Source organism: Capricornis sumatraensis, chromosome 6 (genome assembly GCF_032405125.1).
Source record: "Capricornis sumatraensis isolate serow.1 chromosome 6, serow.2, whole genome shotgun sequence".
Classification (NCBI taxonomy): domain Eukaryota; kingdom Metazoa; phylum Chordata; class Mammalia; order Artiodactyla; family Bovidae; genus Capricornis; species Capricornis sumatraensis.
Genome location: NC_091074.1, coordinates 47,257,893 through 47,285,354, shown reverse-complemented (window position 1 = coordinate 47,285,354; position 27,462 = coordinate 47,257,893). Strand labels below are relative to the sequence as shown.

General features: G+C 40.8%; 1 protein-coding gene across 2 annotated transcripts in view; it reads left to right on the top strand.

The window, feature by feature from the left end:
* The first annotated feature begins 1,584 nt into the window (after positions 1–1,584).
* Positions 1,585–27,462, top strand: part of RIC1 (RIC1 homolog, RAB6A GEF complex partner 1) — a 142,995-nt gene continuing 117,117 nt past the window's right edge. For both annotated transcript variants that reach the window (XM_068974030.1, XM_068974029.1), the window contains exon 1: positions 1,585–1,728. In XM_068974030.1, coding sequence (XP_068830131.1) covers positions 1,585–1,728 — 144 coding nt within the window. The remainder of the gene's footprint in view (positions 1,729–27,462) is intronic.

Below are 27,462 nucleotides of genomic sequence, written 5' to 3'. Positions count from 1 at the left end.
GCTATGCTGTTTGTCGGGAAAAAAACACCAGGAAGGAGACACAGTCTGGCCACAAGAGGCTGGTGAGTGGTGAGGCAGTTTAAACTTTGCTTTGAGGAATCTTGGATTCTTTGATCACCTTCTGGAGAATGCAGTGAATGTTTAGGAAAATTATGGCAAATTACATATTTTGCTATGAGTACCAGCTACAATACTGCATCCGATATGGATTGTTAGTTTCCTTTCTTGCTGTTTGTTTATTCATGTGAGTTAACTTAAAAAAAAAAAAAAAACTTGGGCTCTTAAAAAAAAACTTTTAATTGAAATATGGGGAAAAATTCAGACTGTACAAAGACGCAGATAATGAGAAGAAAGTCTTTTAATCCAGAACCCCATTCCCCTACTCCTCCTTCCCTCGCCACTCCGGCATCCTCCTTTTCAGATGTAATCCCAGGGTCAACGCTTAAAGAAACTCTTATTGTTAAGGTGATCCCTGGGGTCCAAAAAGTTAAACATCAAACTACAGAATCGCTAAAGTCGGTTCCAGTTCCAAAATTAAATCACATGCTCTACTGAGAGTGCAAAAGAGAAAGCCTTGCCTTGTCTAACATTATGGCTGGTAAATGGATACAAGATTGCAAACCGAATTTTAAAATATACACTACATTTAGAATTCCTGAAGGACAGAGAACAGGATTCAGGCACTTTCAAGGCAAGTGGTTTATGAATTGAAATAAGGTCCCCTCTAGGGTGTAAACTCCATGAGGGCAGGGACTTCACCACCAGCTTTCACTGCAGACCTTGGCATACAACAAAGGTTCACTGGACAAGGGACCGCACAACCCTGCACAGAGACCGCGGCCCACAAGCCAGGACAGGAATTGAAGCAGCAAACGTCACGTGAGTCACCCTCCCCTGCACGTGCCCCCGACCCAGGCAAGGCAGCTCCGGACCCACCTCCACCAGAGACTTCACCAATCAGGAAAGGAAAGTTAAATTTGGCCAGGCAAGGGGCGGTCCCAGATCGTAATCTCCGAGTAGCTGCGTCTTGCCCGCTGGGCCCACTTGTCGCCGAGTCTCAGGCACTTGTCCTGCCTGCTAGCCCTGAGAATACAGCCCACATAGCAACTGGGAGGCGCAGAGGAGCCAGAGCAGCGCAAGGCGCATGCGTGTTGAGCTGAAGCCCAAGGCGGAGTTTCAGACAGCAGTGAAGATTATCTCCAGTACGCACGCGCGCAGCAGCCCTCGCCGGCAAGACACACGCGGCGCGGCGTGGTGACGCCAGTGCGGCCCGAGGAAGGGGCGGGGCCAGGGCCGGGGCGGGACTTCCAGCTCCTCCCGCCCCCTCTCCATCCAGACTCTCCCTCCCACTCCTACCCCCACACTGGGCCCCGTCTGCGCTGGGGTGCCTTCGTCGCTTAGCGTTGTGTCGGCCTGGCCCGGCCCGGCCCGGCCAGAGGGCAGATGCCCGGAGCTGCCACCGGCGCCGCCGCCGACTCGGCCGGTGGCGGTGTGGGAGACGGGCGTCCGACCCTGGGCCGCTGAGTGTGACGGACGGGGCCGGGGGCCGCCTGGCGCCGCGGCGTCTGAGGCTCCGCGCGGACCATGTATTTCCTGAGCGGCTGGCCCAAGAGGCTGCTCTGCCCTTTGGGGAGCCCGGCCGAGGCGCCTTTCCACGTTCAGTCCGACCCCCAGAGGACTTTCTTCGCCGTGCTGGCCCCAGCTCGCCTCAGCATCTGGTACAGTCGGGTAAGTAGAACCTCACGCCGCTTCCTCCCGGCTTCCCGGCACCATCCCGCCCCCAACTTCCACCCAGAGTCTGGGACCCCTGCCCCTTCGTACCAGACCCACTCGTCTTCGCCGTCCTTGTTCCGCCTCCTTGGTTGCGCGAACCCCCGGATCTGGACACGTCCTCTGGCCAGGGCTCCGGGGTGGATGCCGTCGCTGCTGCCCCAAATCCCTGCACCTCCCTGCGTTGGGCCGGCGGCCGCGCACAGTGCGGACCCCACGCGCTCCTTCGGCCGAGTCCAGACTTTCCTTCCTCTCTCTTCCCCCATTCGCCGAGGAACAAATTTGGTTAAACTTTTCACAATTAGGAATCTGGCCGCTGTTGTGTTCCTAGTCCTACCTTGCTTTAAAGGCCATTGTTTTGAAGTTGGGGAAAGCCTGTTGGGCTTTACCCAGTCAGTGCCAGACTTGACATGCGGTGATAACATTTCTGCAACTACAGCCAGAGGTTTTTTTTTTTTTTAACTGAAGGTCTGGTAACCCAATTCCTCGCCTTGCCCTAACATCTCTCCACTTTTAGGTCAGTTATTTTCTCTACAGCTCTTGGACTCTTCTGTAGAGAATTATAGGGGGGTGAGTAGGAGCTGAAGTGGGACTCAGTCTCTCTGCTTGCCTCCTGGTATTCGCACCTGGAACTAATATTTGGGAAGCGCTTGAACCAGTGTTCTGTTTTTGCTTTCTGTGAATCGTGCTTTTTTATTTCTTGTATCTAATTAGTCAGTGGTTGAAAGAATAACTTAAAAAATAACTGGTGGATTTCCTTATTTTCCTTGAACGCTGCTACAGGTCTGTTTATAAGCAACAGAATAGAGTATAAAAATTTCCCCCCACCCTCGCAAGAGAAGGCAGTGCTAATCTATGTCAGAGTGAAGTTGTTATCCTTTGAAAGCTGATTTTTACCAGGTGGAAATAGGTTTCGACCTTAGCTTTATTAGATACATGTGAAATACTGGGTTTAATCAAATTAGTTAAAACTGTCACATCTGTGTGACTATTTGAATGCCTGTAAGGCCCTTGACTATCCTCACACACAGCCCTGGTAAAAGTAATGATGAGATTTAGGTATTTCTGGTATCTTTTATATGACTGTAATAGTTAGGTTTTAAATTATAGTGTTTGCCATTAAGTTTTGGCTGATTTAATTTTTAAATACGTCTCAGAACAAAACAGGGCTTTGTGTTTTGTTGTCACAAAACAGCAATGTGACACTTCTGTCTGGTGCTTGATTGCATGTTTTTATGTATTGCATATCATCTGGGTCTTAAATGAGATACTAATTCATTTACATCATGTATGCCACTTGAGTAATTTTTTTGTATATATTATTTTTAAGGCATATAAAAAAATTAGAAGGTAAATTTTATATTGCCTTCTGAACTTTAGTTCATAATTTCACTCTAATGTAACAAACTGTAAAGCCTGAAATATAACTTTCCTTAACTCCATAAAGGACAGGCCTAACTTAATTTTATCACCCAACACCTGGTGGCTCAGATGGTGAAGAATCTGCTTGCAATGCAGGAGACTCGGATTCTATCCCTGGGTCAGGAAGATCCCCTGGAGGAGGGAATGGCTACCCACCCCAGTATTCTTGCCTGGAGGATTCCATGGACAGCAGAGCCTGGCAGACTATAGTTCATTGAGTCACAGAGAGTCAGACAGGACTGAGCGACTAACAAAACTTAATTTTAGGCATAACTAAAAAGCCTCTTGATGAAAGTGAAAGAGGAGAGTGAAAAAGTTGGCTTAAAGCTCAACATTCAGAAAAGTAACATCACGGCATCTGGTCCCATCACTTCATGGGAAATAGACGGGGAAACAGTGGAAACAGTGTCAGACTTTATTTTTGGGGGCTCCAGAATCACTGCAGATGGTGCTGGCAGCTATGAAATTAAAAGACACTTACTCCTTGGAAGGAAAGTTATGACCAACCTAGATAGCATATTCAAAAGCAGAGACATTACTTTGCCAACAAAGGTCCATCTTGTCAAGGCTGTGGTTTTTCCAGTGCTCATCCATGTATGGATGTGAGAGTTGGCTGTGAAGAAAGCTAAGCGCAGAAGAATTGATGCTTTTGAACTGTGGTATTGGAGAAGACCCTTGAGAGTCCCTTGGACTGCAAGGAGATCAGTCCTGGGTGTTCTTTGGAAGGAATGATGCTGAAGCTGAAACTCCAGCACTTTGGCCACCTGATGCAAAGAGTTGACTCATTGGAAAAGACTCTGAGGCTGGGAGGGATTGGGGGCAGGAGGAGAAGGGGACGACTGAGGATGAGATGGCTGGATGGCATCACCAACTCGATGGACATGAGTTTGAGTGAACTCCGGGAGTTGGTGATGGACAGAGAGGCCTGGCGTGCTGCAATTCATGGGGTCTCAAAGAGTTGGACACAACTGAGTGACTGAATTGAACTGAAACTTAATATGGGCTTCCCTCATAGCTCAGTTGGTAAAGAATCGTCTGTTGGTAAAGAATCGTCCGGTTTGATTCCTGAACTGGGCGGATCCTCTGGAGAAGGGATAGGCTACCCACGTTTAGTATTCTTGGGCTTCCCAGATGGCTTAGTCGGTAAAGAATCCACCTGCAGTGCAGATGTGGGTGTGATTCTTAGGTTGGGAAGATCCCCTGGAGGAGGGCATGGCAACCCACTCTTAATATTCTTGCATGGAGAATCCTCATGGACAGAAAAGCCTGGTGGGCTGCAGTCCATGGGGTCACTGTCAGACATGACAGCAACTAAGTGCAGTACACAGCATAAACTTAATATGAAGGAAGAATAGAGCAGAAGCCTGTAGACTACTTTATCTGTAAAAGAAACAAAAATGTTCCTTGACTTTCTTAGGGATATTGTGAATATTGAGGATATCATGGTTTTATTGTGTGTGTTTTGTTTTGCTTTTGGACTTAGATATTAAACAAATCTATGGCAGTCCTGGTCAACGTAAAACTGGTCATACCCCTTTCCTTCAGATTCCAGTGGTGCTCACAGATTGCTGGGGACACTATCATTAAGATTGGCAAAAATTTAGGTTGTACAGAGTGTATGGGTTCAGAAGTATGTGAAAGGAAATTCAGGAATACCTTAGAGGAGGCTCCATGGTACTGTCAGTTCACTTATGGTTAACTTTGAACTCTGACATCACCGTCACTTTAGAAATCAAGTATTGGACGAGATGATTTTAAAGTTTATAACTGGGTGAATGGGGAAACAGGTGCCAGACTCCAGTGTTTATTTTGATTTTTTAAATTTCTAAACTTTGTAAGTTAAACCTATCTAAGTTAGGTTAACAAACTTCTTTTAAAAGTGAAAATACCTCTGGCTAAGTTGAGTAGCTATCAGTCATTCCTATGTAATTTAGAGTGAACGGGTTTAAAATTTTTGCATGAGAACATGAAAGCTTTGATTTTGGAGACATTGTATATGCAAGTAATTTTACAGAATAAAGTGAATTTTGAAGATCTGAAGAAGGGTTTTATGGAATTTGAAGTCTTTAAAGCAGCTTGAGGGCATTTAAAAACATGGAGAAACATGCTCAAAGAGATGTGAGGATATAATACAATTTGCTTTCTTAAAATTTTGTTAGGGCTCTTTTAGTAAGTTAAATTCACTTAGGAGGAATGCATTTTTAAAAAGAGAAAACTAGCCTTGTGGGAGGAATGTGCATTTAATAGTCTAGCTGTTTATTTATTTATTTTAATGTCTAAAAGAATAGCTGCCTGGAATATGTTGATTAGACATGAGGCTATGAAAACAGTAAAATAAAATCTCTAAGAATAATGTGTGCATTTTGTGGGTTTTCTAGTGAGCTTTTATGTACCTCTTACAGCAACTGTTGTATACCCTATGTAGCTGTTTGGGATCTGAGTGTTATAGTCATGTCTCTTCAGAATTCTTTCCTGACTTCAAATTTGAGAAGTGTAGTAGAGTGCTTTTTAGATGTGTTGATAACTAAATTTCTGTTGATAGTCATTTTGCTTTTGATTTCATTTTTAGTGTAAGGGTGTGACTCATTTTCATTGTAATGTGTTGGTGTAAATTTGCTTTCTCTACTTAGTGAATCTACTTAGGAGTTTTAAACTACTGAATTTACAACAAAGATCATTCATATATTTTGGGACCAAAAAAGGGGACTCCAAAAAGGTTTGGTATGTCTGTTAGATTGGGGTGCTAGAGATGTGAGTTACTTGATGGAGCAGTTGATGATGTATTTCTGCCAAGGGTATTGTAAAAGGACTGACTTCAGCTTTGAAGATGAAGCTGCTGTTTAAAGCACATTATGATTTGTGATTGACATGGGGGTTGTATGAGATAAATTGTGTTTTGTACTGTATCAGAGAGCCTAGAATTATTCCTATAGTATACTACTTAACTGTGACTATAAAAGTCTCTGTGAACCACAGAATGATACTTCAGAATGCTGTAATTCTAAATTAATCTTATCTTAATTTTCAGGTCATTGATTATTTTAAATATATGAACACTTTCTGTGAAAAAGATAGTATCAATAGGCAGTGTATGAAAAGGATTAAGGGGACATACGGTATGTGAGAGAAAAACATTCTGTTCAAAGATACTAGTATGTTAATATAAATGAAAATTTTGTGAGTAATCACTGCTAATAAAAAGGTGAAATAGGTAGAATTACTGGACTTATGAACTATAATAAATTGTCTTTGAGCAATCCTGAGTGAAAAATTATCCTCTTTTTGCTGTGTACTAATAATGGAAAACAATGAGATAGATATTCAATCAGGTGTATGGTTAAGATGTCATGGGAAAACACAAACAAACTTTTTGGTTAACCCAACAATTTGTGCCTGTATTTTTCCAGCTCTCTCATTTCTCACGCTTTCAACCCTATTCTGTTAATGCCTCCAAAGAGCCTTCCTTATAAAGCCACTGCTTGGAAGTCATTTAGGGTTCACTGTTGGTTAAAGGATGAAGTTCAAACTCCTTGGTTTAATATCAGAGACTTTCCTCTCTTGGACTGCTCTCTTGCCCTGTCTCTGCCTATCAGAATATTACCCAAACCTTAGCTTCTGTTGAAATCATGCTCTGAGTCATTCTTTATTTACTATAATTGTTTTTGATGAACACTGTTTTTCATTGAGTTCATTGTTTTTGATGAGCAGTACTGTTTGTAGTGTAGTTTTTCACACTTGGTTTATTTCTCCAACTGGATTGTAAGTTTCTGGAGAGCAGAAGTTATCTTCTTTATTTTTAGTTGAAGTATAACTGATTTACAATATTATGTTAATTTATAAGTAATCTTATTTTGTACTTATGTTTTGCACAAAGATGTTTAATAAGCATTTAAAAAAATGAATTTAAGATATCTGTCCTATGCATAACACTTACTTTTTCAAGTTTTAATAATTTGAAGATTTTTAAATGTTGACATGTAACTTAAAAAATGTGATGATATTAAATTACAACTTAAAATCAGAAAAATTGTATTAAGGTTATAAAAGTTAAGGTGAATTAAATGCTTTTTTAAATTATACCCAGCCCAAATTATATTAGAAAAGTAGTATGTTATTCGTAATAGCCAAGATATAGAAGTAACCTAAGTATCTGTCAATGGATGAATGGATAAAGAAGATGTAGTGTATATGCATAATGGAATATTGTTTAGCCATGAGAAAGGACATCTTGCAGCATATATGGAAGGACCTAGAGGGCATTGTGCTAAGTGAAATAAGGCAAAGACAAATTATGTATATATCACTTATGTATATACGTGATCTGAAAAAGCAAAATGGATAGAAACATACTTGAATGGTGGCTATGAGGGGCTAGGGAGTGGTGGAAAAGGGGAGATATTGATACGAGAGCATACACTTCAAGCTGTAAGCTGCATAAGTTCATGTACAGCATGGTGATTATAGTTGATACTGTATTATATGCTTGAAAGTTGCTTAGATGAGAGTAGATTTTCAGTGTTTTCTCTACAAAAGAAGAAATGGTAATTATGTAACATGATACATTTATTAGCTAAGACTGGTGGTAATCTTTTTGCAATGTATAAGGGCATCAAATCAACATGTTGTACATCTTAAACAGTGTTGTATGCGAATTGTATCTTATTAAAGCTGGGCAGGGGTGGTGGTAGAAGTGCTACCTTATAAAGGGTCTTTCTTTAATTATTAGGTAATCTGCAGTTTGCCAGAACTTAAATTACTGTGCAGTATTATATATAGCCAGTTGAACTCCTTGTTCCCAGTGTATATTTATATTGATGTGATCTATAATTTGGTAGTGGGACCACATGTGTATGCTTTTAGTTTTTCAGTCATGTCTGACTCTTTGCAACCCCATGGACTGCAGCCAGGCTCCTGTATCCATGGGGATTCTCCAGGCAAGAATACTGGAGTGGGTTGCCATTGGCTTCTCCCGGGGATCTTTCCAACCCAGGGATCAAACCCAGGTCTTCCACATTCCAGGTGGATTCTTTACCGACTGAGCCACCAGGGATAGGTAATCTGTTATTTGTGTGGATTCATTTCAGATTTCTGAGGAGATCAGTGTACATCTTTGTGTGTCTCAGAAAGGGCAGTGGTTGGGGAAGAGTAATTTGGTTCTTCACTCTAGGCCTCCTTATCTAGTGTTTGACTATCAGTGCTGGAAGAATGTATGGAATATTCATACACTGCATTTCAGCTTTCTAGATTATCTTCCTCCTCTATACTGTGATTCACTTATTTATCTAAAGTATGGTCTCAAACTAGTACAAGTTGCCTGAGAGTCTAGCAGCCTTTAGTTAAAGGTATCTAGCCAGTGAACATAATCATACTAAACTGCCACAAGGAAGAAGTTAACTTACCCTGTGTATCAGGGTCCAAAATAATGATGTTCCCAAATGAAAAAAATTAAGATTTGGGCCAGTTAGAAACTAACAGCAGTATCAGTAGAGGTGCATGCTTAATGTCAATCAGTATAGTTTCCATTTAGTGCCTCTTTTAATCACTGAAATAAAAGCTTCTATAGGATTCAAGTCTGTGATTGAGAAGGCTTTCTTTTCTGGTTATCACCTGTACCCTGAAAAGATTTGGTGTTGGCTGGTTCTAAGACTGAAATGTAGTAAGCCTAGGTTGACTACAACCCCGTAACCTTCTGTGCAAATTATGGCACGGTATTACAGGGACCCCTGACTTTTCTGTGAGAAAAGTGGACCTTGAGGTGAGATGGAGAGGAAGGAGTTCAGTGCTGATGGTCAGTGGAGTTGAAGAGATTTTAGTGACTGGATTCCCCTCCTCTTACTTCAGATCCTAGTGAAATGGAATGTAGACCTAAAGTGGAACTACTTGTTGGGAGTCGCTAGTGCCAATCCATGAAAGCTGGAAAATATACGTTTCTAGAAGCCTTGAGTTCCTGTTTAACTGCCCACTATACAGGCACTACAAGGAAAGTTTGAAAACTTTTGATGCAAACACAGTAAAATAAAATTTAGATACTTACTCTGCCAGACACTGGTGCCAGGATGTGAACTCTTCTAGACACTGGTGCCAGGATGTCAACAGTACACAGAAACAGTCCCTGCCTGCATGAAGCTTCTGCTTTGGTCAAGGGAGACAGGCAATATAATGAGTGCCGTGGAGAAGAGCAGAGTAATGGTGTCAGGGAATGTTCGTGTGGCATTGTTATTTTAGCTAAAGATGGTTGGAGAAAGCCTCCTTAGGGAGGTTGCACTTCAGCAGAGACCTTAAAGAACTAAGTGACCAAGCCACATAGGTATCTGAAAGAAGAACATTTCAAAAAGTTCAGTTCTGATGCTCAGTCGTGTACAACACTTTGCAACCCCATGAACTGCAGTACATTGGCTTTCCTGTCCTTCACCAACTTCAGGAGCCTGCTCAAACTCATGTCTGTCTAGTTGGTGATGCCATCCAACCATCTCATCCTCTGTCATCCCCTTCTCCTCCTGCCTTCAATCTTTCCCAACATCAGGGTCTTTTCCAGTGAGTCAGCTCTTGGCATCAGGTGGCCAAAGTACTGGAGCTTCAGCTTCAGCATCAGTACTTCTGATGAATCTTCACAACTGATTTCATTGAGGATTGACTGGTTTGATGTACTTGCAGTCTGAGGGACTCTCAAGAGCCTTCTCCACCAAGACAGTTCAAAAACATCAATTCTTCAGCACTCAGCTTTCTTGTAGTCCAGCTCTCATATCCATATAGGACTACTAGAAAAACCATAGCTTTGACTAGATGGACCTTTGTTGGCAAAGTAATATCTCTGCTTTTCAGTATGTTGTCTGGGTTGGTCATAGCTTTTCTTCCAAGGAGCAAGCGTCTTTTAATTTCATGGCTGTAGTCACCACCTGCAGTGATTTTGGAAACCAAAAAAAATGAAGTCTCTCGCTGTTTCCATAGTTTCCCCGTCTATTTGCCATGAAGTGATGGGACTGGATGCGATGATTTTTGTTTTTGAATGTTGCATTTTAAGCGAACTTTTTCACTCTCCTCTTTCACTTTCATCAAGAGGCTCTTTAGTCTTTCTTTGCTTTCTGCCACAAGGGTGGTATCATCTGAATATCTGAGGTTATTAATATTTCTCCTGGCAGTCTTGACTCCAGCTTGTGCTTCATCCAGCCTGGCAATTTGCATGATGTACTCTGCATATAAGTTAAATAAGCAGGGTGACAGTATTCAGCCTTGATGTACTCCTTTCACAATATGGAACCCTCCTAGCTAGGCTTCAACAATACATGAACTGTGAACTTCCGGATGTTCAAGCCGATTTAGAAAAGGCAGAGGAACCAGATATCAAATTGCCAACATCCGTTGGATCATCCAAAAAGCAAGAGAGTTCCAGAAAAACATTTACGTCTGCTTAATTGACTATGCCAAAGCCTTTGACCGTGTGGATCACAAGAAACTATGGAAAATTCTTCAAGAGATGGGAATACCAGACCACCTGACCTGCCTCCTGAGAAATCTGTATGCAAGTCAAGAAGCAACAGTTAGAACTGGACATGGAACAACAGACTGGTTCCAAATAGGAAAAGGAGTATGTCAAGGCTGTATATTGTCACCCTGCTTATATAACTTATATGCAGATTACATCATGCAAAATGCTGGACTGGTTGAAGCACAAGCTGGAATCCAGGTTGCAGAGGAAATGTCAGTAACTTCAGATATGCAGATGACACCACCCTTCTGGCAAAAAGGGAAGAACTAAGAGGCTCTTGATGAAAGTAAAAGTGGAAAGTGAAAAAGTTGGCTTAAAGCTCAACATTCAGAAAACAGATCACAGCATCTGGTCCCATCACTTCATGGCAGATAGATGGGGAAACAATGAAAACAGTGAGAGACTTTATTTTTTGGTTTCCAAAATCACTGCGGGTGGTGACTGCAGCCATGAAATTAAAAGATGCTTGTTCATTGGAAGAAAAGCTATGACCAACCTAGATAGCATATTAAAAAGCAGAGACATTACTTTGCCAGCAAAGGTCCATCTAGTCAAAGCTATGGTTTTTCCAGTAGTCTTGTATGGATGTGAGAGTTGGACTATAAAGAAAGTTGAGCACCAAAGAATTGATGCTTTTGAAATGTGGTGTTGGAGAAGACTGTTGAGAGTCCCTTTGACAGTATGGAAATCAAACCAGTCCATCCTAAAGAAAATCAGTCCTGATAATCATTGGACGGACTGATGCTGAAGCTGAAACTGCAATACTTTGTCCACCTGATGCAAAGAAGTAACTCACTTGATAAGACCCTGATGCTGGGAAAGATTGAAGGCAGGAGGAGAAGGGGATGACAGAGGATGAGATGGTTGGATGGCATCACTGACTTGATGGACGTGAGTTTGTGTAAGCTCTGGCAGTTAGTGATGGTCAGGGAAGCCTGTTGTGCTGCAGTCCAGGGGTCGCAAAGAGTCGGACACAAGTGAGTGACTAAACTGAACTGTTGTCCCATGTTCAGTTCTAACTTTTGCTTCTTGATCTGCATACAGATTTCTCAGGAGGCAGGTAAGGTGGTCTGGTATTCCCATCTCTTGAAGAATTTTCCACAGTTTGTTGTGATTCCTACAGTCAACGACTGTGGTGTAGTCAATAAAGCAGATGTAGATGTTTTTCTGGAACTCTTTCCTTTTTCAGTGATCCAGTGGCTGTTGGCAATTTGATCTCTGGTTCCTCTGCCTTTTCTAAATCTGGCTTGAACATCTGGAAGTCCATGGTTCATGTACTGTTGAAGCCTGGCTTGGAGAATTTTGAGCATTACTTTGGTAGCCTGTGAGATGAGTGCAATATGTGGTAGTTTGAACATTCTTTGGCATTTTCTTCCTTTGAGATTGGAATGAAAAGTGACCTTTTCTAGTCCTGTGGCCATGGCTGAGTTTTCCAGATTTGCTGGCATATTGAGTGCAGCACTTTCACAGCATCATCTTCCAGGATTTGAAATAGCTCAACTAGAATTCCATCGCCTCCACTAGCTCTGTTCGTAGTGATGCTTCCTAAGGCCCATTGACTTCGCACTCCAGGATGTCTGGCTCCAGGTGGGTGATCACACCATCGTGGTTATGGGTCGTGAAGACCTTTTCTGTAGAGTTCTTATGTGTGTTGTTGCCACCTCTTAATATCTTCTGCTTCTGTCAGGTCCATACCATTTCTGTCCTTTATTGTGCCCATCTTTGCGTGAAATGTTCCCTTGGCATCTCTGATTTTCTCAAAAAGAAATATCTTGAGATCTCTAGTCCTCCCCATTCTATTGTTTTTCTCTATTTCTTTTCATTGATCACTGAGGAAGGCTTTCTTTTTTCTCCTTGCTATTCTTTGGAACTGGGTATATCTTTCCTTTTCTCCTTTGCCTTTTGCTTCTCTTCTTTTTCACAGCTATTGTAAGGCCTCCTCAGACAACCATTTTGCCTTTTTGCATTTCTTTTTCTTGGGGATGGTCTTGATCCCTGCCTCCTGTACAGTGTCACGAACCTCCGTCTATAGTTCCTCAGGCACTCTGAATATCAGATCTAATCCCTTGAACCTATTTGTCACTTCTACTGTATAATTGTAAGGGGTTTGATTTAGGTGATACCTGAATGGTCTAGTGGTTTTCCCTACTTTCTTCAATTTAAGTCTGAATTTGGCAATAAGGAGTTCATGATCTGAGCCAGTCAGCTTCCTGTCTTGTTTTGCTGACTTTATAGAACTTCTCTATCTTTGGCTGCAAAGAAATTTATAATCAGTTTGATTTTGGTATTGACCATCTGGTGATGTCCATGTGTAGAGTCTTCTCTTGTGTTGTTGGAAGAGGGTGTTTGCTATGACCAGTGTGTTCTCTTGGCAAAACTCTCTTAGCCTTTGTCCTGCTTCATTTTGTTCTCCAAGGCTAAATTTGCCTGTTACTCCAGGTAATCTCTTGACTTCCTACTTTTGCATTCCAGTCCCCTATAATGAAAAGGACATTTTTTGGGGGGTGTTAGTTCTAGAAGGTCTTGTAGGTTTTCATAGAACCGTTCCCTGATAGCTCAGCTGGTAAAGAATCCACCTGCAGTGTGGGAGACCTGGGTTCAATCCCTGGGTTGGAAAGATCCCTTGGAGAAGGGAAAGGCTCAGTTCAGTTCAGCTCAGTTGCTCAGTCGTGTCTGACGCTTTGCGACCCCATGAATCACAGCACGCCAGGCCTCCCTGTCCATCACCATCTCCCAGATTTCACTCAGACTCAGTGTCCATCGAGTCCGTGATGCCATCCAGCCATCTCATCCTCGGTCATCCCCTTCTCCTCCTGTCCCCAATCCCTCCCAGCATCAGAGTCTTGTCCAATGAGTCAACTCTTTGCATGAAGTGGCCAAAGTACTGGAGTCTCAGCTTTAGCATCATTCCGTCCAAAGAAATCCCAGGGCTTATCTCCTTCAGAAAGGACTGGTTGGATCTCCTTGCAGTCCAAGGGACTCTCAAGAGTCTTCTCCAGCACCACACTTCAGAAGCATCAATTCTTTGGCACTCAGCCTTCTTCACAGTCCAACTCACATGCATACATGACCGCTGGAAAAACCATAGCCTTGACTAGACGGACCTTAGTCGGCAAAGTAATGTCTCTGCTTTTGAATATGCTATCTAGGTTGGTCATAACTTTCCTTCCAAGGAGTTAAGCGTCTTTTAATTTCATGGCTGCAGTCACCATCTGCACTGATTTTGGATCCCCCCAAAAATAAAGTCTGACACTGTTTCTACTGTTGCCAGTCTATTTCCCATGAAGTGATGGGACTGGATGCCATGACCTTCGTTTTCTGAATGTTGAGCTTTAGGCCAACTTTTTCACTCTCCTCTTTCACTGTCATCAAGAGGCTTTTTAGCTCCTCTTTGCTTTCTGCCATAAGGGTGGTGTCATCTGCATATCTGAGGTTATTGATATTTCTCCCAGCAATCTTGATTCCAGCTTGTGTTTCTTCCAGTCCAGCGTTTCTCATGATGTACTCTGCATAGAAGTTAAATAAGCAGGGTGACAATATACAGCCTTGATGTATACCTTTTCCTATTTGGAACCAGTCTGTTGTTCCATGTCCAGTTCTAACTGTTGCTTCCTGACCTGCATACAGATTTCTCAAGAGGCAGGTTAGGTGCTCTGGTATTCCCATCTCTCTCAGACTTTTCCACAGTTGATTGTGATCCACACAGTCAAAGGCTTTGGCATAGTCAATAAAGCAGAAATACATGCTTTTCTGGAACTCTCTTGCTTTTTCCATGATCCAGCAGATGTTGGCAATTTGATCTCTGGTTCCTCTGCCTTTTCTAAAACCAGCTTGAACATCAGGGAGTTCACGGTTCATGTATTGCTGAAGCCTGGCTTGGAGAATTTTGAGCATTACTTTACTAGCATGTGAGATGAGTGCAATTGTGTCGTAGTTTGAGCATTCTTTGGCATTGCCTTTCTTTGGGATTGGAATGAAAACGGACCTTTTCCAGTCCTGTGGCCACGGCTGAGTTTTCCAAATTTGCTGGCATATTGAGTGCAGCACTTTCACAGCATCATCTTTCAGGATTTGAAACAGGTCAACTGGAATTCCATCACCTCCACTAGCTTTGTTCATAGTGATACTTTCTAAGGCCCACTTGACTTCACATTCCAGGATGTCTGGCTCTAGATGAGTGATCACATCATCATGATTAGGGAAAGGCTACACACTCCAGTATTCTGGTCTGGAGAATTCCATGGACAGTTGATGGGGTCACAAAGAGTCAGACATGACTGAGTGACTTTCACTTTATAGAACCATTCAGTTTCTTCAGCATTACTGGTTGGGCATAGACTTGGGTTACTGTGATAGTGAATGGTTTACCTTGGAAATGAACAGAGATCATTCTGTCGTTTTTGAGGTTACACCCAAGAAATGCATTTCAGACTCTTTTGTGGACAACAAGGGCTACTCCATTTCTTCTAAGGGATTTTTTCCCACAGTAGTAGATTTAATGGTCATCTGAGTTAAATCACCCATTCCAGTCTCATTTTAGTTCAGTGATTCCTAAAATGTCGACATTCACTCCTGCCATCTCCTGTTTGACCACTCTCAATTTACCTTGATTGAACCTAACATTCTAGGTTCCCATGCAGTATTGTCCTTTAGAGCATTGGACTTTACCTCCATCACCAGTCGCATCCGGAACTGGGTGTTTTTGCTTTGGCTCTGTCTCTTCATTCTTTCTGGAGTTATTTCTCCATTGATCTCCAGTAGAATATTGGGCACCTGCTGACTTGGGGAGTTCATCTTTCAGTGTCCTATCTTTTTGGTTTTTCATACTGTTCATGGGGTTTTCAAGGCAGGAATACTAAAGTGGTTTACCATTCCCTTCGCCAGTGGACCATGTTTTTTCAGAACTTTCCACCATGACCTGTCCGTCTTGGATGCCCCTACATGCCATGGCTCATAGTTTCATTGAGTTAGACAAGGCTATGTGATCGGTTTGATTCATTTTCTGTGATTGTGGTTTTCCTTCTGTCTGCCCTCTGATGGATAAGGGGCTTATGGAAGCTTCCTGATGGGAGAGACTGACTGTGGGGGAAACTGGGTCTTGTTCTGATGGGCGGGGTCATGCTCTATAAATCCTTACTGCAATTTTCTGTTTTGGGGCTGTGTTCCCTCCCTGATGTTTGACCTGAGGCCAAACTGTGGTGGAAGATATGAAGATAATGGCGACACACTGCGGCACTCAGTGCCCCGACCCTGCAACAGGCCACCGTCAACTGCCACCTCTGCCGGAGACTCCTGGACACTCACGGGCACATCTGGGTCCATCTCTTGTGGCGTCAGTGCTCTTTTCTCCTGGTGCACACAAGGTTTTGTTTGTGCCCTCCATGAGTTTTTTTCTCCAGTCCTGTGTAAGTTCTGGCAGCTGTATGGTGGGGTTAATGGTGACCTTCTTTAAGAGGGCTTGTGCCATACCCAGGTCTGCTGTACCCAGAGCTCCTGCGCCTGCGGCAGGCCACTGCTGACTCATACCTCCCCAGGAGCCACTCAGACATTCAAAGGCAGATCTGGCTCAGTCTCTGTGGCATCTTCTGGTGCACACAAGGTTTTTGTTTGAACCCTCTGAGCGTCTCTGGCGGATTTGGGTTTTGTTTCTAAACGCGATTTCGCCCCTCCTACCGTCTTGCTGGGTCTTTGCCTTTGCCCTTGGACGTGGGGTATCTTTTTTTGGTGGGATCCAGCATTATCCTGTCAATGGTTGTTTAGCCGTGAGTTGTAATTTTGGAGTTCTAACAGAAGATGAGTGCACGTCCTTACTCCGCCATCTTGGATTGGATTTTTTTCGGGTAAGGGTGATGACAAGTCCAAAGGTTCTGAGGAAGGAACTGCATGCTTTGACCCCAGTGTAGTAGAAGAGTCAAAAGTCAGTGTGGCTGGAGTAAAATGAGTAAAGAGGATATTAAGAAATTCGTCAGAGATAAGGTTGGGGGTGGGGCATAGGGACATGCACTGATGATGCAGGGCATTATAGGCCATTGTGAGGACTTCGCTTTTAACAAGCAGGATGGGGCACCATTTGAAGGGTTTAAGTGAAGAGGAACTAAAAAGCCTCTTGATGAAAGTGAACGTGGAGAGTGAAAAAGTTAGCTTAAAGCTCAGCATTCAGAAAACGAAGATCATGGCATCCAGTCCCATCACTTCATGGGAAATAGATGGGAAAACAGTGGAAACAGTGTCAGACTTTGTTTTGGGGGCTCCAAAATCACTGCAGATGGTGATTGCAGCCATGAAATTAAAAGACACTTACTCCTTGGAAGGAAAGTTATGACCGACGTAGATAGCATGTTCAAAAGCAGAGACATTACTTTGCCGACTAAGGTCCGTCTAGTCAAGGCTATGGTTTTTCCTGTGGTCATGTATGGATGTGAGAGTTGGACTGTGAAGAAGGCTGAGCGCTGAAGAATTGATGCTTTTGAAGTGTGGTGTTGGAGAAGACTCTTGAGAGTCCCTTGGACTGCAAGGAGTCCAACCAATCCATTCTGAAGGAGATCAGCCCTGGGATTTCTTTGGAAGGAATGATGCTAAAGCTGAGACTCCAGTACTTTGGCCACCTCATGCAAAGAGTTGACACATTGGAAAAGACTCTGATGCTGGGAGGGATTGGGGACAGGAGGAGAAGGGGATGACCGAGGATGAGATGGCTGGATGGCATCACTGACTCGATGGACGTGAGTCTGAGTGAACTCCGGGAGTTGGTGATGGACAGGGAGACCTGGCGTGCTGCGATTCATGGGGTCGCAAAGAGTTGGACACAACTGAGCAACTGAACTGAACTAAACTGAGTGTGATGTGATACAACTTAAGTTTTAGTAGTGGCTGGCTGCTGTTTGGATAGCATATGCATGGTAAAGAAGTAGTAGCAACCACAGCAAAATAGTATGAAGAATGGCATTTGAAGTCCAGGAAAAATCAGGCTTTTAGGATGGGTATCTGGTATATAGCGTCTTCCCTGGTGCCTCAGTGGTAAAGAATCTGCCTCCTAATGCAGGAGACAGAGGTTCAATCCGTGGATCGGAAAGACCCCCTGCAGAAGGAAACACCAATCCCATGGACAGAGGAGCCTGGTGGGTTACAGTATGTGGGATTGCAGAAGAGTCAGAGAAAACTTAGCAACTAAACAACAATGGAAAAAGAAGGTCACACAAATGAAGCAGAATAAAAACATCTAAGTAAAGACATTTTGCTCATCTTCAGTGCTTGTGAATTACTGAGGCGATCCATTTTACTTGTAAATGTTGATTCTGAGTTTACTATGTACTGTGTGATTTACATCATGGGAAGCAAAGTTTGCTGAATTTAGGTTCTTAACATAACTCACTCATGATGTTTGTCCTGTCCTCAGAGTAACCTGTCCAGCCTAACTTTTAGACTCAAAGTTTTCTTTCAAAATAATTTATATCTTCTTTATTCATGGAAAGCTAGCATCACTTTTGTGAATAGAGGGTTATTCATGAGGAGCAAAATGAATGTTATGAAAAACTAGTTTCTTAGATTACGTCAGAGATGGTTAGAAGTAAACTAGCACTTCATACAGATTTCCTCCTTACCAAATCAAAAGGACTAAATAATTGAAAAAGTTTTGTTTTCTCACATGTGATTAAATATTTAATATAGTGTTTATATGTCTGCTAAAATGATGGTATAGAAAATATTACATTCATAGCATTCCATTTACTGCTAGATAAAGTATTTATTATGCAGTTTATCAAATTAGAATAAATTTTGTTGTTCAGTTGCTAAGTCATTTCTGCCTCCTCAACCCCTTGGACTGCAGCACGCCAGGCTTCCTTGTCCTTCACTGTCTCCCAGAGTTTGCTCAAACTCATGTCCATTGAGTCAGTGATGCTGTCAAAACCATCTCATCCTCTGTCATCCCCTTCTCCTGCCCTCAGTCTTTCCCAGCATCGGTGTCTTTTCCAGTGAATCAGCACTTCGCATCAGGTGGCCAAAGTATTGGAGCTTCAGCATCAGTCCTTCCAATAAATATTCAGGACTGATTTTCTTTAGGATTGACTGGTTTGATCTCCTTGCTGACCAAGGGACGTCTCAAAAGTTTTCTCCAGCACTGGAGTTCAAAAGCATCAGTTCTTTGGCACTCAGCCTTCTTTATGGTCCGACTCTCCCATCCGTACATGACTACTGGAAAAGCCATAGTCTTTATCAGCAAAATGATATCTCTGCTGTTTAATATGCTGTTTAGGTTTGTCATAGCTTTCCTTCCAAGGGGCAAGTGATGAATTTATAATTTAATCATTTTAAAATATTCTAGAATTCAGACTTGCCACAGAGTGAGACTTTTTTTTTTTTGACTAGCAAGCATCAATTGGTTGAAGTCAGGATATCTCACTTTTCTTTTAAGCTTTGCTTAAACCTGTCTCCTCACGTAATTTGACTTATTTCAGTCATAAATCATACCTAACTTTGCATATAAAATTTTGAATATTATTGTAGCTATACTATAGAATTTGCTGTAGCTTAATTTTAAGTTTTATTGAGGTGTATAAAATACATCCCGTAAGTGTGCCATGATTTTTAGTAAATTAATAGAGTTGTGCAGTCATCATCACTATCTAGTTTTAAGAGCATTGATAGCAACCTCAAAAGTACTATGCTCATTTGCATTCAGCTTCTGCTCCCCCTTCAGGCCCAGAAAATCATTGACTGCCTTTTGTCTCTGGATTTCGCTTTCCTGTAAATTTCATGTAAACATAACCATATAATATTTGGTCTTGTGTCTGACTTTCATTTAGTATAACACTTTTGTGGTATACCTTTTTATTGCTGAATATTATTCCATTGTATGGATATACCATATATATATATTTTTTAGTCCGTTCCTCAATGATGGATATTTGGATTGTTTCTAATTTGGGACCATTGTGAATAATGCTACTATAAACATCTCTGTATACTTTTGTTTTTTTTGCAGTTATGTATTATCATTTCTCTTGGGGAGATACCTAAGAATGGCCCTCCTAGGTCATTTGTTAAGTTTGTGTTTAACTTTTTAGGAAAATGCCAAGATGTTCCAGTGTAGCTATAAAATTTTATGTTCCCAACAGCAGTATATCAAGGTTTCTGTTTCTCCACATTCTTGTTAATATTTATTATTGTCAGTCTTTTTGTTATAGCCTTTTAGTGGCTTTAGTGATAGCTCATTGTGGCTTTAGTTTCTATCTTCCTGATAACTAAAAATGTTTAGCATCTTTTCATGTGCTTATTAGCTATTTGTGTGCCTCATTTGATGAAATGTCCATTCACATGCTTTGCCCATTCCTTTTTTTAAATTGGAGCGTTTGTCTCATTCAGTTGTTAAGAGTTCATTATATATTCTAGATGCAAATTCTTCATCAGATATGCCTTGCATATATTTTATCACAGTCTGTGATTTGTCTTTTCAGTTTCTTAATAGTGCCTTCTGAAGAGAAAAAGTTTGGTTTTGGTGAAGTCTGGATTATCATTTCTTTTATGAGTCATGCTTTTTGTGTCCTGTCTAAGAAACCTTTTGCCAGTACAAGATCACAGACATGTTCTGTATTTTCTTTTGTTTAAGTGTTATCATCTGATCTCTTATACATAGGTCTGTCAACTGTTTTGAGTTGATTATTATGTATGGTTTCAGGTAAAGATCTAGGATCAGTTTCTTTTTTTACATACAGAGCCAGTTGCTTTAGCATTATTTGTTAGAAAAACTCTTTTCACTGTTGAATTGCATTGGCATATTTGTCGGAAATCTATTGACCATAAATGTAAGGGTTTATTTCTGTATTTTCTGTTCTGTTGATCAGTATGTCTATCATTGTACAAGCATCATCACACTGGAGCTTTTATAGCAAGTTGGTGAAAGTCCTACTTTTTGTTTTCAAAATTATTTTGCCTGTTTTAGATCTTTTGCAATTCTATATAGATTTTAGAGTCTTTGTCAGTTTCTACAGAAGAAAGAAAAGAAAAACCTTGCTGGGATTTTTCAGGAAATGACACTAAATGAGTGTCTCTTCATTTAGATTTTGAAAAGTTTCTGTTTGCAGTATTTTTTAGTTTGCAGTGTACAGGTCTGTTACTTTTTTAAAGCTTATTTCTAAGTTGTGTTTATCTTCTGTGATGCTGTTGTGAATGTAATTATCAGTTTCATTTTCAGATCATTACTGACATATAGGTATGAAATTGATTTTTGTATATTGTTCTGCAGCCTTGCCGAAATTTATTTACTTCAGTAGGATTTTTTTGGTAGTGAGAACTAATAAATGAATTCAGCAAAATTGCAGGACATAAAATCAAGATGCAAAATTCAGTTGCATTTTTATATAGAAATAGTGAACATCCAAAAGTGAAATTAAGGAAATAGTTCCATTCCACAATAGCACCAAAAAAAAAAAAAATACAGAGTGTGAGGGGAAATGGATTAGGAGTTCAGGATTAACATATACACACTGCTGTGTGTAAAATAGATAAGCAAAAGAACCTACTCCTTAGCACAGGAAACTATATTCAATGTCTTGTAATAACCTATAATGGAAAAGACTCTGAAAAAGAGTGTGTGTATGTGTACACTTGATATAACTGAGTCACTTTTCTACATAGCTGAAGCTAATACACAGCTTGTAAATTAACTACATTTCAATGTAAAAATTGATATTAATAAAGAAATACTTAGAGTGAAAATTAATTAAAGAGGCTAAAGACATTCTAAGAACTACAAAAATTGCTGAAAGAAAGAAGATGCAAATAAATGGAAAGACATCCCATTTTTATGGATTGGGAGACAATGTTGTTGAAATGCCAGGACTGTACTGCCAAAAGCAGTCTACAGATTCAGTGCAATCCCACCAGTGCTTTTTGCAGAAATATGAAAATCCATTCTAAAATTGATACGGAATCACAAGGGACTTCCTCTTCAGGCTAGCTGAAATTTTATCAATTTTTTAGATCTTTACAGAGAACCAACTTTTGTTTTTACTGACCTTAGTCTATTAAGTTTCTGGTTTCTATATTATTGCTTTCTGCATTGATTTTTTTTTTAAATTATTTTCTCCAGCTTGCTTTGGGTTTAGCTTGCTTTACTTTTGCTAGGTTGAAAACTTAGGTTATTAAGTTGAGGCATTTCCTTTTTTTAATGTAGGCATTTTAAGCTCTTAAGTTTTCTTCTAAGCACTGTATTAGTTGTATGGCATAATTTTTTTCTCTTTTGAACATTTTCAAGTTTACAATAAAATTGAGAGGAAATTGCCATTTCCTCCTCCGGGAGATCTTCCTGACCAGGGGATCAGACCTGAGTCTGCTGCAGCTCCTGCCTTTTGATTGGAGTGTTTAGTCTATTTCACATATGATTATTGATGTGGTTGGGTTTACACTAGATAATTTTCTATTTCTCTTCTATACTTCAGATGTTTTCTGTTTATCTGTTATGCCTTTAATCGCTTTGATTTCTTAAACATACTTTTTGAGTTATTTTACTGATGGTTGCTCTAGCAATTAAAAATTAATCTTATTACAATATATTTCAGGTTGACTGAATTAACTCTGGTAAAGTATAGAAAATGTTTCATTCCACTTTTTACTTTAATGCTTTTAAAATGGTAAAATATACATAATATAAAATTTACCATTTAATAATTTTTAGATGTGCAATTCTGTGGCCCTAAGTATATTCATATTTGTGCAACCATTACTTTCATCCATTTCTAGAAGTTTTTCATATTGAAACTCCATTTCTGATCAACAGTAATTCCATTTCCCCCTCCTCCCATCCCCTGGCAACCACCATTTTACTTTGTTTCCCTATGAATTTGCCTGTTGTAGAAACACAATGTTTGTTAGTGATAGACTTAATTCACTTAGAATGTATTCAAGGTTCTTCCGTGTTATATAGCATGTACCAAAATATGCTACCTTTTTAAGGCTGAATAATACTTTATTGTAGGTGTATATTATAGTTTATCCATTCATATGTTGATGAACATTTGAATTGCATCCATTTTTGGGGTTGCTTTCACTGTTTGTGAATAGTACTGCTGTGAACATTAGTGCACAAATGTCTGTTTCAGTCCCTGTTTTTAATTCACTTGTATATATCCAGAGTGAAATTGCTGGATCATATGGTAATTCTGTTTGATTTTTTGAGAAATTGCTGGAGTTTTGTTTTCATACTGTTTTTTCACAGTGGCTGCACCATTCCCATCAGCAATACACAAGGGTTTAGATTTTCCCACATCTTTGCCAAAACTTTTTTTCCTGTTTTTTTTTTTTTTCATGTTGGCTATCCTGATGAGTACAAAGTGGTATCTCATTATGGTTTTGATTTGTATCTCCCAGGCTTCCTTGGTGACTCAGTGGTAAAGAATCGGCCTGCAGTGCAGGAGACGCTGGAGATGTGGGTTCAATCCCTGGGTCGGGAAGATCTTCTAAAGTAGGAAATGGCATCCCATCCCAGTATTGTTGCCTGGAAAATCCCACAGACGGAGGAGCCTGGAGGGCTATAGTCTACGGGGTCACAAAGAGTTGGACATGACTGAGCTCACATGCATACACATAACATCGCTTGTCATTTTGTATGCTCATTTATATCTGACTCTGTGGCCCTATGGAGTGTAGCCCACCAGGCTCCTTTGTCCATAGGATTATCCTGGCAAGATTACTGGAGAGGGTTGCCATTTCCTCCTCCATGGGATCTTCCAGACCAAGGGATCAAACCTGAGTCTCTTGCAGTTCCTTCATTGGAAGGTGAATTGTTTACCAGTGAGCCACCTGGATTAAATACCTTTTAATGTGTTTGTTGGTTGCTTCTGTATCTTCTTTGGAGAAACGTCTCTTCAAATTCTTAGCCCATTTTAAAATCAGGTGATTTTGTTGTTGAGTTCTTGGCATTCTGTACTCACAGTTAGCCCTTGAACAACGTGGGTCTGGCCTGATCCAAACATGTGAATGTTTTTCATTAGTAAAATACTATAGTACTACATTATCAATGGTTGGTTGAATTCTCAGATGTGGAACTGCAGTGATGAAAGCCCCACTGTTAAGTTATACTGAGGTTTTTGACAGAGGGTCAGTTCCTGCATTGCAAGGGTCAACTGTATTCTGAATATCAATTCCTTATATATATGATTTGCAAACATTTTCTTCCCTTATATGAGTTGCCATTGTACTCTGTTGATAGTGTCCTTTGATGTCCAAAAGCTTTTAATATTGATGAAGTCCAGCTTAACTGTTTTTTTCTTTTGTTGCCTGTACCTTTGGTGTCATATGCAAGAAATGATTGCCAAATCCAAAGTCGTGAAGATTTTGTCCTGTGTTTTTCTTTTAAGACTTTTATAGTTTTAGCTTATATTTAGATTTGTGATCCATTTTGAGTTGATTTTTGTATATAGTGTAAGATAAGGATCAAATTTTATTTTTTTCCTTGTGGATATTCAGTTTTCCTGGTGCAATTTGTAAAACACTACTCTTTTCCCCCATTGAATGGTTTTGGCACTTGTTGAAAATCCTTTAGCCACATATATGATGTATTACTATTAATCTTGGGCTCTCTGTTGTATTTCATTGTTGTGTATGTCAGTCTTTATGTCACTGTGGTACTATTTTGATTACCATAGCTTTGTATTAAGTTTTGAAATCAAAGTATGAGACCTCCAACCTTCTTCTATTTTATGCTTGTTTTAGCTATTGAAGTCCCTTGAGATTCCATGTTTTAGGATGAATTTTCACAATATCTGCAAAAAACAAAAAACTGGTGTTGTAATTTTGATAGGGCTTACTTTGAATCTGTAAATTGCTTTGGTATTATTGACATCTTAACATTGTTTTTTAACCTGTGAACATGAGATTCTTGCCATTTACATGCATCTTCTTTATTTCAGGAATATTTTGTAGTTTTTAGCATACAAGTCTTTCACTTCCTTGGGTAAGCGTAATTCTGAATATTTTATTGTTTTCAATACTACTATAAATGTAGTGATTTTTTAAAATTTCATTTGTACATGTTCCTTATTACACAGAAATTCAACTGATTTTTGTGTGCTAATACTGCAACCTGCAGCTGTGGTAAATTGTTAATCACTTCTAACAGTTTTGTGTGAAATCTATAGGGTATTCTACATAGATCATATTTTCAGAGAAGAGAGATAATTCTACTTCACTTCCAGTTGGGTGCTTTTTATTTTTTTTACTGATTTCACTGGGCAGGATTTCCAGTAATGTTTTGAATGGAATTAGAGAAAGTGAGCACCCTTGCTTTGTTCCTGATCTTAGAGAAAAGCTTTTCAGTTTTTTAACCTGCTTATTTAACTTATATGCAAAGTACATCATGACAAATGCTGGACTGGTTGAAGCACAAGCTGAAATGAAGATTGCTGGGAGAAATACCAATAACCTCAGATACACAGATGATACCACCGTTATGGGAGAAAGTGAAGAAGAACTAAAGAGCCTCTTGATGAAAGTGAAAGAAGAGAGTGAAAAAGTTCGGTTAAAACTCAGCATTCAGAAAGATCATGGCATCTGGTCCCATCACTTCATGTGAAATAGGTGGGGAAACAAAGGAAACAGTGAGAGTCTTTATTTTGGGGGGCTCCAAAATCATTGCAGATGGTGACTGCAGCCATGAAACTAAAAGACATTTGCTCCTTGGAAGAAAAGCTATGACCAACCTAGACAGCATATTAAAAAGCAGAGACGTTACTTTACTGACAAAGGTCCATTTAGTCAAAGCTATGGTTTTTCCAGTAGTCTTGTATGGATATGAGAGTTGGACTATAAAGAAAGCTAAGCACAGAAAAATTGATGCTCTTGAACTGTGGTGTTGGAGAAGACTCTTGAATGTCGCTTGCACTGCAAGGAGATCCAACCAGTCCATCAGGTGGACAAAGTATTGCAGTTTCAGAATCAGTCCTAAATGTTCATTGGAAGGACTGATGCTCAAACTGCAATACTTTTGTCTACCTGATGCAAAGAACCAACTCATTGGAAAAGACCCTGCTGCTGGGAAAGATTGAAAGCAGGAGGAGACGGGGATGACAGAGGATGAGATGGTTGGATGGCATCACCAACTCAGTGGTCATGAGTTTGAGTAGGCTACGGGAGTTGGTGACAGACAGGGAAGCCTGGCGTGTTGCAGTCCATGGGGTCACAAAGAGTCGGACATGACTGAGCAACTGAACTGAAGACTTGTTTTGTGGCCTAACTTATAGTCTATCTTAGAGGATATTATATGTGCATTTGGCAAAAATGTGTATTTTTCTGTTGTATGGAGTTATCTGTGAAAATGTTTTAAGTGAAATTAGTCTGTGCTGCTGCTAAGTTGCTTCAGTCGTGTCCGACTCTGTGTGACCTCATAGACAGCAGTCCACCAGGCTCCGCCGTCCCTGGGATTCTCCAGGCAAGAACACTGGAGTGGGTTGCCATTTCCTTCTCCAATGCATGAAAGTGAAAAGTGAAAGTGAAGTCGCTCAGCCGTGTCCGACTCTTTGTGACCCCATGGACTGCAGCCTGTCAGGATCCTCTACCCATGGGATTTTTCAGGCAAGAGTACTGGAGTGGGTTGCCATTGCCTTCTCCGTGATTAGTCTATAGCATTATTCAAGTTGCCCGTTACTGAGTTTTTGTCTGGTTATGTTCGCAGGTGTTTTTCTTGAGGTGTTATTGTCATGTATGAAAGAGATGGGAATACCACACCACCTGACCTGCCTTGTGAGAAATCTGTATGCAGGTCAGGAAGCAACAGTTAGAACTGGACATAGAACAACAGAGTGGTTCCAAATAGGGAAAGGAGTATGACAAGGCTGTATATTGTCACCCTGCTTATTTAACTTATATGCAGAGTACATCATGAGAAACACTGGGCTGGATGAATTGCAAGCTGGAATCTAGATTGCTGGGAGAAATATCAATAACCTCAAATATGCAGATGACACCACCCTTATGGTAGAAAGCAAAGAAGAACTAAAGAGCCTCTTGATGAAAGGGAAAGAGGAGAGTGAAAAAGCTGGCTTAAAGCTCAACATTCAGAAAATGAAGATCATGGCATCCAATCCCATCACTTCATGGCAAATAGATGGGGAAACAATGGAAATAGTGACAGACTTTATTTTCCTGGGCTCCAGAATCACTGCAGATGGTGATTGCAGCCATGAAATTAAAAGACGCTTACTCCTTGGAAGGAAAGTTATGACCAGCCTAGACAAAAAGCATATTAAAAAGCAGAGACATTACTTTGTCCACAAAGGTCCATCTAGTCAAGGCTATGGTTTTTCCAGTAGTTATATATGGATGTGAGAGTTGGACTATAAAGAAAGCTGAGCGCTGAAGAATTGATGCTTTTGAACTGTGGTGTTGGAGAAGACTCTTGAGAGTCCCTTGGACTGCAAGATCCTCATCCTAAAGGAGATCAGTCCTGAGTGTCCATTGGAAGAACTGATGATGTAGCTGAAACTCCAATACTTTGGCCACCTGATGTGAAGAACTGACTCATTTGAAAAGACCCTGATGCTGGGAAAGATTGAAGGTGGGAGGAGAACGGGATGACAGAGGATGAGATGGTTGATTGGTGTCACTGACTCAGTGGACATGAGTTTGGGTAAACTCCAGGAGTTGGTGATAGACAGGGAGGCCTGTCATGCTGCAGTCCATGGGGTCGTAAAGAGTCGGACACGACAGAGTGACTGAAGTGAACTGAACTGATCTAATGTCTACATGTTACGAACCCCATAATAGTACAGGATACTTTATTTTAAAAATTA